Source organism: Pyrus communis, chromosome 15, assembly GCF_041283825.1.
Source record: "Pyrus communis isolate YQ-2024b chromosome 15, ASM4128382v1, whole genome shotgun sequence".
NCBI lineage: Eukaryota > Viridiplantae > Streptophyta > Magnoliopsida > Rosales > Rosaceae > Pyrus > Pyrus communis.
Genome location: NC_142579.1, coordinates 20840853 through 20855013, shown reverse-complemented (window position 1 = coordinate 20855013; position 14161 = coordinate 20840853). Strand labels below are relative to the sequence as shown.

At 37.8% G+C, this 14161-nt stretch overlaps 1 protein-coding gene across 2 annotated transcripts; it reads right to left on the bottom strand.

Annotated features, from left to right (window-relative positions):
- Positions 1 to 1280: 1280 nt before the first annotated feature.
- LOC137734721 (branched-chain amino acid aminotransferase 2, chloroplastic) lies at positions 1281 to 6949 on the bottom strand. 2 transcript variants are annotated; one of them, XM_068474001.2, is made up of 10 exons: positions 6465 to 6949; positions 6264 to 6352; positions 5806 to 5980; positions 4670 to 4846; positions 4449 to 4580; positions 3798 to 3896; positions 3212 to 3328; positions 2392 to 2487; positions 2067 to 2179; positions 1281 to 1678 (listed from the first exon to the last, which is right to left on the bottom strand). In XM_068474001.2, the coding sequence occupies exons 1-10, from the start codon at positions 6591 to 6593 to the stop codon at positions 1564 to 1566; spliced, it is 1242 nt and encodes a 413-aa protein (XP_068330102.2). In that variant the 5' UTR covers positions 6594 to 6949; the 3' UTR covers positions 1281 to 1563. The 2 variants fall into 2 exon arrangements, with proteins under 2 accessions (XP_068330102.2, XP_068330093.2); XM_068473992.2 differs by having other exon boundaries at positions 5806 to 5983; positions 6465 to 6816.
- Between the last annotated feature and the right edge of the window lie 7212 nt (positions 6950 to 14161).

Here is a 14161-nt window from a genome sequence, read left to right as displayed (position 1 = left end):
CCTGAGAATTGGCTTCGATTGAATGGGGCGACATGAAAATACACAAATAATATCTATTGAGAGTTCTATTGATAGTTAGAGGGATGTTATCTTTTTAGACGATCACAGTCACAACTTAGACAACGAGGCCACAACAGGTGGCCGGAGCTACACAACCCCGCTATGCGGCACAAACACAAAACATAAATAAAGCTTAAAATTTGGAAAGAATAAAAAATAAAAAAACTACCTAATCCGAGAAAGGACCACCAATCAACTCGTCTCCTTCACAAGGACAACAAAGCTACAGATTTGGCCAAGTAAGGCGGGACAACCACGGGTTGGCTGATTAGCGCTCAAACACCATGGAAATTGGGTCATAAGAGGTAGATCCGACCAACCACAACCGCAAATCTGACCCACAGCCATGGATCTAGTCCAGTTCTAAGGCACAGGAGCGTTTGAGAAGATTACTCCGTCCAACTTAGAAGGTTGTTCGCAAAATGGTGGAAAAGAGAATAGGAACGGGCAGACGCAGGTTACGATTAGAGGGCCTCGTAGGCGCAGCCATGGAGAAGGGAGGAGGAAGGGAGGTGAGGTGTGAAGGGGTTAAGGGGTGGAGAGACGAGCCACACGAGTGAGAGGGGAGCAAGAGACTGGCGGGAGAAAGAGTAGGAAAGGGGCTACCACCGGCCCCAAGCTAGAGCAAGGTGTCCGCGACTGCAAAATGTTAGGGCTCTGTCAAATTATATCTAAAGAATCTTAGACATTGAACGTGTCCTGAAAAAAAACCAATGTCAACACAGAAAAGAATTAGGATCCAGTTTGGATACACTAAGACAATCATCCGAAGCAAAGGTTTAAAAGGCAGTCGTTGTTCTGAAGTTCAGACAAAGTTGCAAAGAGCTCGTAACTCAAGTAATTAGAGCATTAATTCTTCATCCAAAATCATGAGATCGATTCCCGTCTCAAATACTCGCTTGTTAAAAAGGAAAATTTTGGTCACTATGAGAGTTCTGGTTTTATGGTTTTGGCAAATGCTCATTAATTTATACCACTGAATAAGACCTGGGGTAGAAACTTTTAGAGAAGCCCTCTAGTTTCCTACCCCTCCGCCTTGCCCTTCCAAGGTGCCGCCAATGCCTTGCGCTTAGAGGCACCATCATGGGACACCTCTACAGCAGAAGCGTTGGTGCCTCAGGTAGCAGCCATTGTTACTTCCGTGACTGGAACTAATTTAGCTCTCACAATTGGAAAAATGAACAACGGAATAATTAAACTAACTTAATGAAAGATAGTAATTGAAGTAATTTCCATGTAGAAATCTAGATTTACCATAATGCGGCAGTTTATTATCTCTCGAGGCTGAATTTACCAGCACACAACAAAAACCAATATGTAGATATTGAGGTTAGTGACGCACACAAAAGAAATTCTAACGAAACGCCAAATACCGGTTCAAGAACCAACTTTCTACAAACTCAGGAAATAAGAAAATAACAGAACCAAGCAAGATATAACTGGGACCGACTGGTTTGCAGCACCTACAGCGAGATTGCTGAGTGGAATTCACTTCAGTATGCTTTACCTTAGCTCAACAGTCCAATCCATCTTGTCCTCAGAAAGACCCATCTGTAATCTGGTAAGCACAGAGTAGAGCTTTTCCGATACAACTCCAAAACCATCTCCATAACAAATCCTGCACAAGAAAAAGGTCACAATTATGTTTCTTTGAATGTGGTATGGATGATCCCACCTAAACCCAATCTTCTATTATTATAAGCAGGAGTGCTACTGAAGACACATTTTACACGGAATCTACTTTTAGCCAGAGTTTAATTTAAAGGGCAATTTTCCACTTATAAGAGGATGACATAATCAAAGATTACGTTAATTTCTTCACCCGCAAACAAGAAAAGGCCAAAGAAGAAATCTCCGCTTCCCATTTTGAGGAAACATTTCAAAATGTTAACACTTTTTTACCGTTTTGTTGATGGACAAAGAAAAACTTGCTTTGCAGGCCAACAAAGAAAATGAAAAAAATTGTTTTCTTTCTCTGAAACTTTTGCTAGACAAACAAAACTTACCTTTTTCCAAGATACGTTATGCTGCCAACAGGTGATACAACCACAGCTGTTCCGGTACAAAAGACTTCATCAGCATCAAGTAAATCCTCCACTTCCACTTGGCGCTCCTCAACCTGCACATTACAAGATGAATTCAGTAATGAAGTTATTGAATAAAACATCAAGCTATTATTTTAGCTCCATAACTAGTAGTGTATGCCTTGCACTATCTAAACACCAAAAATAAAAGGTCAATAACAAATGAACACCAAGAAATGTCTTCCCCATCCCCAACTCTCTGATCATATATTACTATCATACGGATTGATAAGTACCATATACGTACCTGCAATCCTTCACTACGAGCAACATCAATTATACTCTTTCGAGTAATGCCAGGTAAGATTGTCCCTTTTATTGCAGGAGTAGAGATAACATTATCCTAGGAAAACAATAAACATGGACAAATTAGGTGTGACCACCTCAAACGAAAACATAAGACACATATGCTTAATGAAAGTACAAATGACAAGCAAGATGCAGGGGCCTTTGTTGCAACAAACATTAAGTTCCACAAAAAGAATGTACTTGAATATGGGAGAGCAAACAACAGACCATCTACAAATAAGCAAAATCATTAATAATTGGCTAATCTTGAAAGCACTAGGCTGCGTTTAAATTCAAGAAACAATGCTGCTGTTCAAGTACCAAGCAAAATTACACTAGAACTTGTCCCAGAACCTAAAGGGGGTAAAAAATTCTTCTTTGATTATGAGACACAGCAATGACGCAATGCTACAGCATCCATTGTAATGGTAATGGTATTGAGGAAAGGTTGCAATTCTATAAGTCGATTTCAGTGCTTAAGGTTATCAGACATGCCAAGTGATACAGATATTTGGTAAGGTTCTTAAAAGAAAAAGTTCTGGCTTGGATACTGGCATACTGCTGCATTTGTACTAGTGGTGGCATGAGGATCCAGATTGCAGTAAGTGCAGGTGGATGGTTTTATTCAGCATGCCATTTTGTGAACTCACAAACACAATGAAAACATAGCACATAGAGTAGGGAAAATCTAGGCAGCCAATAATCAATAGTAACATATTGTGCAAATAATAATAACAAATAAAATAAGACGTGCACCCACTAAATTCCAGTCACATTACCTTCACAACAAAAATATTGCACGAGGAAACCTCCTCTAGATATCTTTTGTGAACACAGTCGAGGTATAAAACATCTGAATAACCTTTTGCTTTTGCGGCAGACTGTGCCTTCAAAACCTACAGATAAACGATTTAACATTAGAAGTTTAACAGGTCAGCAGCTACATACTCTAGTTTTAACTTTTAAGTTTAACAAAGTAAAATGATAAACATTTAGAAGCACTAAACCCCAGGAAAATGGTTGGAATGACTCTTTATTCAGTCATTTGACTTAATTCACTAAAGAATAAATATTTGATTTTCATTGATGGACACAGCCGGAGCCTCATATTTAAAGAGAGAATAAAAGTGTAAGTGATCACTTTGCAATTAACATCTATGAAAGTAAAAGGGTTGTTGCTTTTAGTTCTTGACGCACTAAAGAAGAACCATATGCACAGGGAAACATTAGGTCACAGTTTTATAACCTCACACCAAGAAAAGCCAGACCATAGTTGTAGAAGCAGACAACTAATAATTTGCAAAGATGAATTTGGCCAAGATTCAGATAATTAAGAACTAAAGAATAAGAGAAGCACTAGCTTACAGCGGCATAATTCCCTATAGTCTTGACCCCTCCAGTACCACCGGGAGTTGCACGATGCAATTCATGTTCGACAATCAAATTTATTGGTGCAACGCCTTCCTGCCACCAGATACATAGATATAAGACACTGAATATTTGTAGGTAGAAATGCAACAAAACTAGCAAAGAATTAGAGGACAAAAAGATTACAAAAGGGTAAAACCACATAACAACTACCATTTACATTAAAAAAATGGAATAAGACAAGAACGTTGAAGCTAAAAGTAATGAGAAAAAACCGCATACCCAATGAAAATAGCAAGAAGTGTTGTCCTATAATTAATTGAATCATACATTCAAGCACCAAACACTACGATAAAAACTTAATATGTAAATTGCAGTATTCACGACCATGACTCACTAAAAAGATTTCAAAACGCTCGTACCAATCATGACTACATCATATTGTACAATCAATCAGCAACATTGAATTTGCTTTAAATTCAAATAAATCGTTAGTTAGCAAATTATACAAGACTGCATTAAGTGTGAAAATAGAATGCCAATATTAAACTTGGTATAACAAAATCAATTAGAATAAAATTCCTGAAAACCAAGGGCAGTGACATGGCATTTTCCACCTTGTAGCAATATGCAAGTACAACAACAAACCTTAAAATAGTTTCCAACGGGTGAAACATAAATAAGAAATGTGTACTCAGGAGCAGGTGCAAGACCAAGAACAGCACCACTTCCCATTAGCAATGGCCTGATATATAGGGAACCTTTGCCTGGAGGGGGAACCTGAAACGAGAGATTGACAACTCATGAACAACTTTACATATACTATCATTCAAAATGAAATTTTCTTACCACAGGAGTGCTTATATTACCCAACGTTTATTTGCTAAAACAGTAGCCTTTACAGCTTCGACAAACTGTTCGACGGTTGGTGATGGCATACACATCCGCTCTGCGCCCAACCTCATCCGCAATGCATTTTCCTCGGGACGAAACAAGAGTATTGTACCATCTTCTTTCCTGTAGGCTTTCAAACCTTCAAAAAGTCCCTAAAGAGATAAACAAAAGAAAGATTAAAGTGAGATTAGTCAATATTCAAGAAGTCCGACTAAATTATTTCCCTAACTTTTCTTTCAGTTTAACTGCATTCCTCAAGTTTCTGGGATCACCACCTATTTGAGGTGGGTGTGCCCTCAACATGAGGTGATAACGAATCTCACCCCCTTGACTTATCCTCCATATATGAAACCAATCACTTTAATGCCCTGCTTAGCTACAAGACTGCTACAAGGCTCAGCATGTTCATGGTAATACCTTAAGATTTAAACCTGATACCTTAAGATTCAGACTCCTATATATCTCAAACTCCAAAATAATTAAGAGAACATCTAAACTGGTGCAGAATATGATACTTGTTCAAAGTTTGCTGTATAGCAAACAAGCTATATTTAATTCATTTTAATAGCTCATCCAACTCTATATGCAAAGCGTCAAAAATAAAAATTAAAACAGGAAACATCACACCATATGGCGCAGTTCAAACACTGAACACACAAAAAATGTGCATATTTAGGGCTTAGGTGTAAGGGTATAACTCTCGAACTTTGGGCTAACATCCAAATAAGAGAGTGAAACCCTAAAACATAAATCCTACATGGAATTTCTACAGCCTAGGGTTATAAACCCTGTCATAAACGAATAAAACTACATGAGGAAACGCTAGATCGCCACGCCAGTATACGATTAAACAGAGAATGTATACATAATCATATATGCTCCAAATCAGAAAAAAAAAAAGAAACAAAAAAACAAAAACAAAAAACAAACAATGTTTAGACATCGCACACAGATCTCATGCAATAGTAGGCACATCAATGGACTATTATAAACTCCGATACCCCCATTGAAGTTTTGCACCCATAATTTACTATGAAAGTAAGAATCCAAAAGTACAAAACTTTATATTGAATAAAAATAGCATTAGGGTGCAAAGTTTGAAGTATTTAACCTGCCCATAATTCAACACTCCAGCTGAGGGGCTCAATTCGATGTTCCCAAAACGCTGTAATTCACCCTTGGAAAAGCTTCCGCCTTGAGCACATTTCATAACGTACATGTAGTCGGTAGAAAGAAACGCAAAGCCGAGGTTGTCCCATTCGATGCCAGCTAATTCGCTTGTTTCACTGCTGAGCCCAACAATAACATGTAAACATAGCAAATCTAATCACATAAACCCGAAAAACGAATTGGACAACGAAATCAAAGCTAAGTAAAACAGAACACATTAACCAAATCAAAACTACGTAAAAGGATCAAATCAAATCTAAAAGCAGGGATTAACTAATGTAAAGTTTGATACAACAACATAATCAAAGCAAACAACGAGTTAAAAATCAATCAAATTCACCATTTTCACAACGATATCAAAATTTAAAAGAAACCCAAATGGAAATGAAGAGGACTTACACGAATGTATCGGACAATGTGGCATATGGGCGAATGGGAGAGAAGGCGGCGGAAGCTCCATGAGAAGTCAAAGGAAGCTGCTTCTGGAGCTGCAAAACAAACAGTGAGCAAAACCCAATTTGAAAACAAAATCAAAATTAAAATAAAAACAATGTATGTATATATATTTGAGATTAAAAAGTGGAGGATGAAGGAGGGTACCTTGAGGGAGAGAGGACAGGAATGGGAGGTGAAGAAGAAGGGGCGGATGGGAAGAGAGGAAGAAGGATTGCGGGAGGGGCAAAGAAGGTAATTTAGCTGAAGACCTCCAAGGACGGCGCTGCTCTCCATCTCTCTCTCTCTCTCAACCTCTAAAGCTCTCTCTCTCCTTCTCTCTCTCTGAACAAACACTAGAACCCTCGCTCTCTCTCTTCCTTTTCTCTCTCTATCTCTCTCCTCCGTATCCGTCGATTTGAATGTAATATACTAGAGAGAGAGCGGAAGCTGAGTCAGAGTGTGAGGTTTTTCCTCAATAGAAAACGTGATATAAATCTAATTTCGTGAGTCAGCGATTATTAGGTATAGTCAAATAACTTGATTATTAATTGGTTTAAAATTTCTATTAAAAATTCATAAACTATAATAAACTTATTTATAAAATTTTATCTATCCTTAATATTTTTCGGATGAAAATTTTATCTCTTATAAGTGTTATTTCTCATTGCTTTGCATTTTCTTTGAGAGAGAGGGATGCTTGGGAGTGGCGAGGAAAATCAACTTGAGGTGGATATTGGGGTTGGAGCTGATGCCCATGAAAAATAAATTTGAAGAAATGGGTGGAGAGCAGAGAGAGGTGTCGACCGCTTTATGTTTTCCTTAAAAGTAATATGTAAAATTCTTTTTTTATGAGTTTTTTTACTCTTAAATATATAAAATAAAATAATAAGAATGAAAGTTCTTTTAAAATAAAAATATTGGAATAATTAAAATTCTAAAAAAAGGTTTTAATGTACATTGTAGTATTTTTAATATTGGTAGAAAAGTGTATTTGATTTTTTTTTATATTAATTAGTAAATAAAATTGTTAATTTAGGGTGAGTATTTTAGTAAGCATATTAGTTTCAGTTCTCATTCAAGTAGATTAGTAAAAACTTATATGAAATTAATTACGATTCATTCTCTGAATCCAAAACACTTTAGCAAACAACTTTAATAGGAAAACAATTCTGACTCATTCGAATTACAACTCATCCTCAATTCAATTCATTTCATTCTAATTATGTATTAGTAAACTAGTCATAATATAAATAATCAAAATAAGCTGATAAATTGCTCCACCAACTCATACTCATGATTCAGTCACTTGCACTATGATTTAGCAAAAAATTTCACCACTTGTAAGTAAAACGTTATAAGTTCGTTTCAAATCAATATAAATGGCTCTTCGACCAAAACAATCATTATAAATAGTTATTATACAAATTAGCTTAAATCCTCAAGAATGACTTTACATCTCTCTCTCTCTCTTTCTCTCATCACACGAGTAAACTAAACTAGATAACTATGACTTTAGCCCTAAATTCTAAAAATAGTAAGAGCCAAAATCTAAGGAACCCTAAGACCATCTCCAATCCTTGGGTTAAAAGCCAAATTTTTTAGCCCAGAAACAGTTTTTTTTCTCCAATCCTTCTGGTCTAAAATTTTAGCCCAGGATTATTAAAAAATGAACTTGGGCTAATTTTTTTCTTAAATTACTTTTAAAAAAAATAAAATATGTAACTATCGTAAATTAATTTTATTAACATTTTAATCTAATAATATTTAAATTCAGATAAATATTGAAAAATCACTAAATCGATATATGAAATGACACACCCCGACCCAGAAAGTCCACTTGGACCCTGAATCGAGCTGTGCTGGCCGACACCTGGAAGGTGACGAAGCCATAAAATGTGATAGTGTATAAAAAGTGAATAAATTTGAATCTAAAAGTGTCTAAGTACCAGAGTGCGCTGCGAGTGGGAGCGAACCCATTTCACACGCGATGTCAGAGCATAGGTAAGGTACAGTAGTGCGGGTAAGAATCATACCCTCAGAAATATCCATCAATACTAAGATTCGCCACAGATTCTTGTCGATACAAACTCAGCAGCTAAAACCTGGAGGGCACCAAACAGAAGGTGTGAGTAAGCAATAAAACCAAGCTTCCCAAAGTTATTACCTCTCTAAAAGTAATGTCCCTAAATGTAAGTCAGAGTCATCTAAAATGACATGTACACCTATAGTGACATGTACTCCCAAAGTTAGAGTCATCTAAAATGACATGTACACCTATAGTGACATGTACTCCCAAAGTTATTCGCTCAATCTCATCAATCATGGCTAGCATATAAGTCGGAGTCACCTATAGTGACCTGTACGACTTATCCATATCTTAATCTCATCAATCATGGCTAGCCAATAGCTCAATAAGTATACCTGCACACGAGTCGGAACCACCTAAAGTGGTCTGTACGACAGGACTGGGTGTAAATAAATACGCTCAAGTGTTACGATCACGTGAAGACTGGGCGAATAATCGCGGGTCACCTATGAGTCGGAACCACCTAAAGTGGTCTCTACGACAGGACTGTGCACCTACCTTGAATCCAAGGTGAGCGTAAGGTGCGGGAGGTGAACATCACGTGAAGGACTGTGCCCTGGCCACGGGCGGGAGCACTAACACCGGGGTGTAGGTTTATGAGCTATACTATATCTCAACACAATCGTACTCACTACCATCACTAACATCAACATGTACTCACCTGAAGCTTACCTGGGTGTCCTGCGTCCACCTTTGCACTTGAAAGCATTCCCAATAATTATATGCAAGTAATATACATATGGATATACCATGATGCAATCTAATACTCAACAATGTCGTAGCATTTTCAATTATACACAATACAGTGAGAAGTGTACAATCAATAACGCCTTACACCCAAACTACTTATTTGCAGGGATAATTATCCATAACAACCCAGTTAACACTAATTAACCAACTAATTCACAAAACTAAAACTTGCCTTTACCAAATTTCCTTCGCATTACTCAATTTCCCAAATAAGGCTTTTGTCTCCAATATATTATGGTTGCATCTAACGTCTCGTTAGACTGCCTACGTACCCTAAACAAGGATCAAGCCATTCGTAGTTCATATAGTACTTCGAGCATTCACAATAATTATATATGAAAGTAATATGCCTAATCAATTTAAAAGTGTCGATAGAACTCTCAACAATATGTACGATAAAAAGGAAAAGATCCACTCACCTGAAGTCCACGCTATGATTCTCTAGCGCACACATCGAGGCGTCCTGAATGATTGGTCCCTGTGACCAATTATCAAATCACATCTCAGAACTCTTATCCAAAGAATACGTAATTCATATAAAACACAACCTCAACGACATTCTAAAATAGTTTGAGATTCATTGAACACAAGTCAACCGTCGATCAAAGATCGACGGTAGGGTTTACAACCCTGTATAACTTGACCCGGAAGATCCGCATATCAGATTTCCAATCCGCAACTCCTAACGATCTACAATATGTTTCTAGAATAACATATTAAAATTTCATTACGATCCAACGGTCAAATCTCCGCCAATTGCCCAAAACAAGTGGCCGTGAACATTTATTTTACTAACTTACAAATCCAATTCAGGAAGATCCGTAAGTCAGATTCCCGATCCATAAATTCCTATGATCTTTAAATATTACATATTATAATGTATCCAATTTTGTTGACAATCCAACAGTCGGATCATCGATTCACATTTTTATCAAGTAACGTATCGTAACGAATTTAGGTTCCAACTATCAACCTACGTCATTCAAATGACAAAAATGAATTCAAGACATTTGACATAGCCTAAAAATAGCATTGGCGGCCCACTGGCCACGCGCCGCCGCGGGTGGCGGTCGGCCGCCCCGACTCGCGGGAAAATCCAACTATTTCCAAAAATTCTCAAACTTCACAAAAATGAAGATCTCAGTGAGTGGAGCAACTTTCATACCTGTCACGAAGTCCAAAAGTGGACGAAAGATGGTCAATTTTTCCCACAAAGCCGGCGGGTGCCTAAAACTTCCCGATGTCGATTCGTCGTCTACGGTGGTCCAACGGGGTCAAGGTTGGTTGGGTTTTTCTCCTGGGATGATGGGATACAAAGCCCAAGTGGTGACATCAGCCATTGCTTTGCGAATTTGCCGGAAAATCGAAAAGGGTGGCCGGAGCACCATTGATTTTCGTCAACTTTCGTGGCCTCAAACCGCCCCATACCATGGTTAATCAAGGTGGTTCTTGGGTGGGTTTTGTAGAGGGGAATGAGAGCTTCAAGATGGTGGTGGTGGCATCCAAAAACTCCACCGGAGTTGGCCGGAATCGGCCTTGGGAGATGGACCCGCGGTGGGTGCAGGTGGACGGAAACCACCTCCGTTTCTTCTTTTTTTTTTTTTTTTTTTTTTTTTTTTTTTTTTTTCCTCCCTCCATTTCTGATTTTGGGCTTCCCCCACAAAGTGGGGATTTAATTTAAATAAACACTAAACCTTGAATAACCAATTTCGAACGTCCGTAATTATATCGTTATAATCCGGACTCGCAAACGGCTTTCGCCTATACGTTCGTACCAAAGAGTACTACAAGGGTATGCTTAAAGAATAAGTCCCACATCTCTCAAGTCGATGGTCAACGGAAGTCAAAGTCCTTACCTCTAGGGCAATTTCGTAAATTCACGCTTTTAAAATAAAATAAAAACGTAAAATTTGGAACGGGTTGTCACAATCTACCCACCTTAAGAAAATTTCGTCCTCGAAATTTAAAATCATCAGTCCAAAGTAGAATACTCAAAATTAAAGAGATATATGTATGTAAATACATACACGAGAACGACACAAAATGATAGCGACTACATAAAAGAGGATGACATTCCGTCATGATCGGAGTGTAGTGACTCTTCTTTCATGCCTCCAAATTCCTACTATCCTCTCATAAACGTGTTCGCACTTCGAAATTAAGCATGTAATATTTTTGGGTCAAGCCCAAACAACCATTAATGAATTAAATAAGTAAATACGAATATTAACGTAGAATAATCTACTTGTTTACTTGCTTAACAACCCAACGAATAAGTTATTAATATTACGGTCTGCACCCCGCAAAACCGACAATTCACTGTTGTCTTGATAAGCAAGTAACAATTCCCGAGGGTGCAATATTACTATCTTGCCCTTCAATGGGAAATACACATACCAGCCTCGATCGTACTCATTCACTACCTTCTGAGGCAACATCGTCAATAACATAAATTTTCTACATCACAATCTCAATCAAATATTTGTTCGCAATAATCTGCTGTAAATCACAAGCTGCACATACAATATTTGTATTATATTTCGAAGGATACCATACTCCTAAGTGTTATTTGTAAATCACCAATCTTTCAACTTTCAAAGTGTTATTGTTTCCTAAAAATCCTCAATATCTCATCAATGGGTTATAGAACAAGGTGTAGTAGTGCAATGCAGATGACACAATACCAAGCAAGCCTTGACATTGAGGATGCAGAAATGATCAACGCAGAAGCTAAACTTACAAACTCGTTTATGCAATATGAGCACCATGCCGAATCTAACTATCGTGGTTCTGTCACGGAGCGTTCATTTGTGCAGCATGATAGAGAAGAGTGTCTTGACTGAATGATGAAAGATTATTTCATCAAGCGTCCAAGATTTCCTGCTCATGATTTTCGAAGGCGGTTTCGGATGAGAAGAGAGCTTTTTTTAAAGCATCTTGAACGCAGTTGTCAATCATGACCATTACTTTGCAAGGAAGATAGATGTCGTTGGCCGAAAAAAGTCTATCACCTCATCAGAAGCTCACATCTGCTTTTCGGATGCTAGCTAATGGGTGCTCTAAAAACTCAACTGACGAGTATTGCTGATTTGCAAAGACTACTGCTATTGAGAACCTGAAGCGCTTATGTAAGGCAATTGAAGTCATGTATGGAGCCACATACCTTCGCAAACCAAATCGTGAAGACTTGAAAAGGCTTCTATGCAAGGCAGACAAAAAAGTTTTCCCTGGCATGATAGGAAGTCTCAATTGTATGCATTGGGAGTGGAAGAATTGTCCTACTACTTGGGCTAGCCAATTCAAGGGCCGTCATAACATGCCAATCATCGTGCTCGAGGCTGTGGCGTTTTATGACACTTAGATTTGGCATGCATTCTTTGGCTGTCCTGGATCAAACAACGATATTAACGTTCTTTGGTCTGCTCCTCTGTTCAATGATGTTGTCAATGGATGGGCAGTAGAATTTTGGTACAAGATAAATGGTAATAAGTATGAGCTAGGTTACTACCTAACTGATGGTATTTATCCTAGTTGGTCTTCCTATGTCAAAAGTTTTTCTCATCTCAATAATGCAAAGAAGAAATTATTTTCGCAGAGGCAAAAGTCTTATAGGAAGAATGTGGAGAGAGCGTTCGGGATCCTACAAGCTCGATGGACCATTGTTAGAGGGCATGCACGACTTTGGCGTACCAAATACCTCCATTCAATCATGATGACGTGCATAATTTTGCACAACATGATTGTGGAAAATGAGTACATCGAAATTGAAGAAGATTCAGATGAAGATGTGGATGATGACTAACCAACACATGTAAGAGCTATGACAAGAGATGTTGAATATCTCGCTGCAACCACATATGAGACTCGACAGGATAGGGTCACATTGAGTGAGTCTATGAGACATTTAAATAGAAATCAAGCTCCTCAAGGTCATGACACACTCCGCAGGGATTTGATTGAGCATGTATGGCGCCGAGAAGGTGAACGCTGATGATGTTGGTATTTTAATGTGTTCTTGTGTTAAGTTGAAGTGTGCTATGTTGTTATTTTATGTAATAATTTTAAGTGTACTATGTTGGTATTTTCTAGTAATAAATTTAAGTGTCTTCTTGTGCAAAGTCTTTTGTTTAGTACGTTGGATAAATTATTGAATGGAAGTTGAATTATTGAAGGCATCTATTCTACATCAAAGTGTGGAATAATAAGTACAACAATTATTGAAGGAATCTAGATTAATAGAAACAATAATTAATAGGCCATAAATTTAATACACACGATAATTAATAAAGTACATAAATTTAATACAAACGACAATTAATAAACCACATAAACCACATAAACTTATTACAATCGATAATTCATACACTACATAAACTTGATAATGATATCCACCATCTTGACTTCGTGGTGGACTTGGTGGTGGACTTGGGATATAGGGTTGAGATGATTCATCATCCTGAAATATACTCCTTATGGCATACTTTCGCAATATTTCCTTTTACTTACCACGTAAGAACTTCTTCCTCTCTGGAATGTATTTGTTGAGGTCCTCCATCATGAAATTAATTTCAAACCTATCTTACTCCCTATCCCCTTCTTCCTTCATTTGCAAACGCACTCAGGCTGCTTCTTCTTGGTGAGCGCTATGGGTTTCGCTCAATCTTGCAATTCCGGTAGCAATGTGTCCACTCATCGGATCTTGGGACTTCCCTTTTCTTTTTGCTTCTTTTTGCTTATCTCTTCCCAGGGGCCTTGCAAAAGAAGGAGTTGGGGTCATTTCATTGACACCTTCATCTCCAGCATTTGTCGGTGTGGCTTCACGTTGAAATAATCTTCCCCATTGTTGGTCGGTTCCCCACCTTGGACAATCCGTGAGGACGTCCCAAGCAAGTTGCAACTTAAAAACTTGATTTTTTGGTGTTACTCTTGTCTTGTAAATTTCCATTGCTTTGTCACCCTATGCAAAAAATACATAAAAAACAATTAGTTGCAAAATAATATTATGTACATAGACAAATAAAATATC

Excerpts from the sequence above, each read along its gene's own strand:
- LOC137734721 (XM_068473992.2), bottom strand. The coding sequence starts at position 6,593 with ATGGAGAGCAGCGCCGTCCTTGGAGGTCTTCAGCTAAATTACCTTCTT. Across the intron at positions 5,984-6,263 it reads ACATTGTCCGATACATTCGT|CAGTGAAACAAGCGAATTAG; the intron begins GTAAGTCCTCTT and ends TGTTGGGCTCAG. Across the intron at positions 3,897-4,448 it reads CCGTTGGAAACTATTTTAAG|GAAGGCGTTGCACCAATAAA; the intron begins GTTTGTTGTTGT and ends ATCTGGTGGCAG.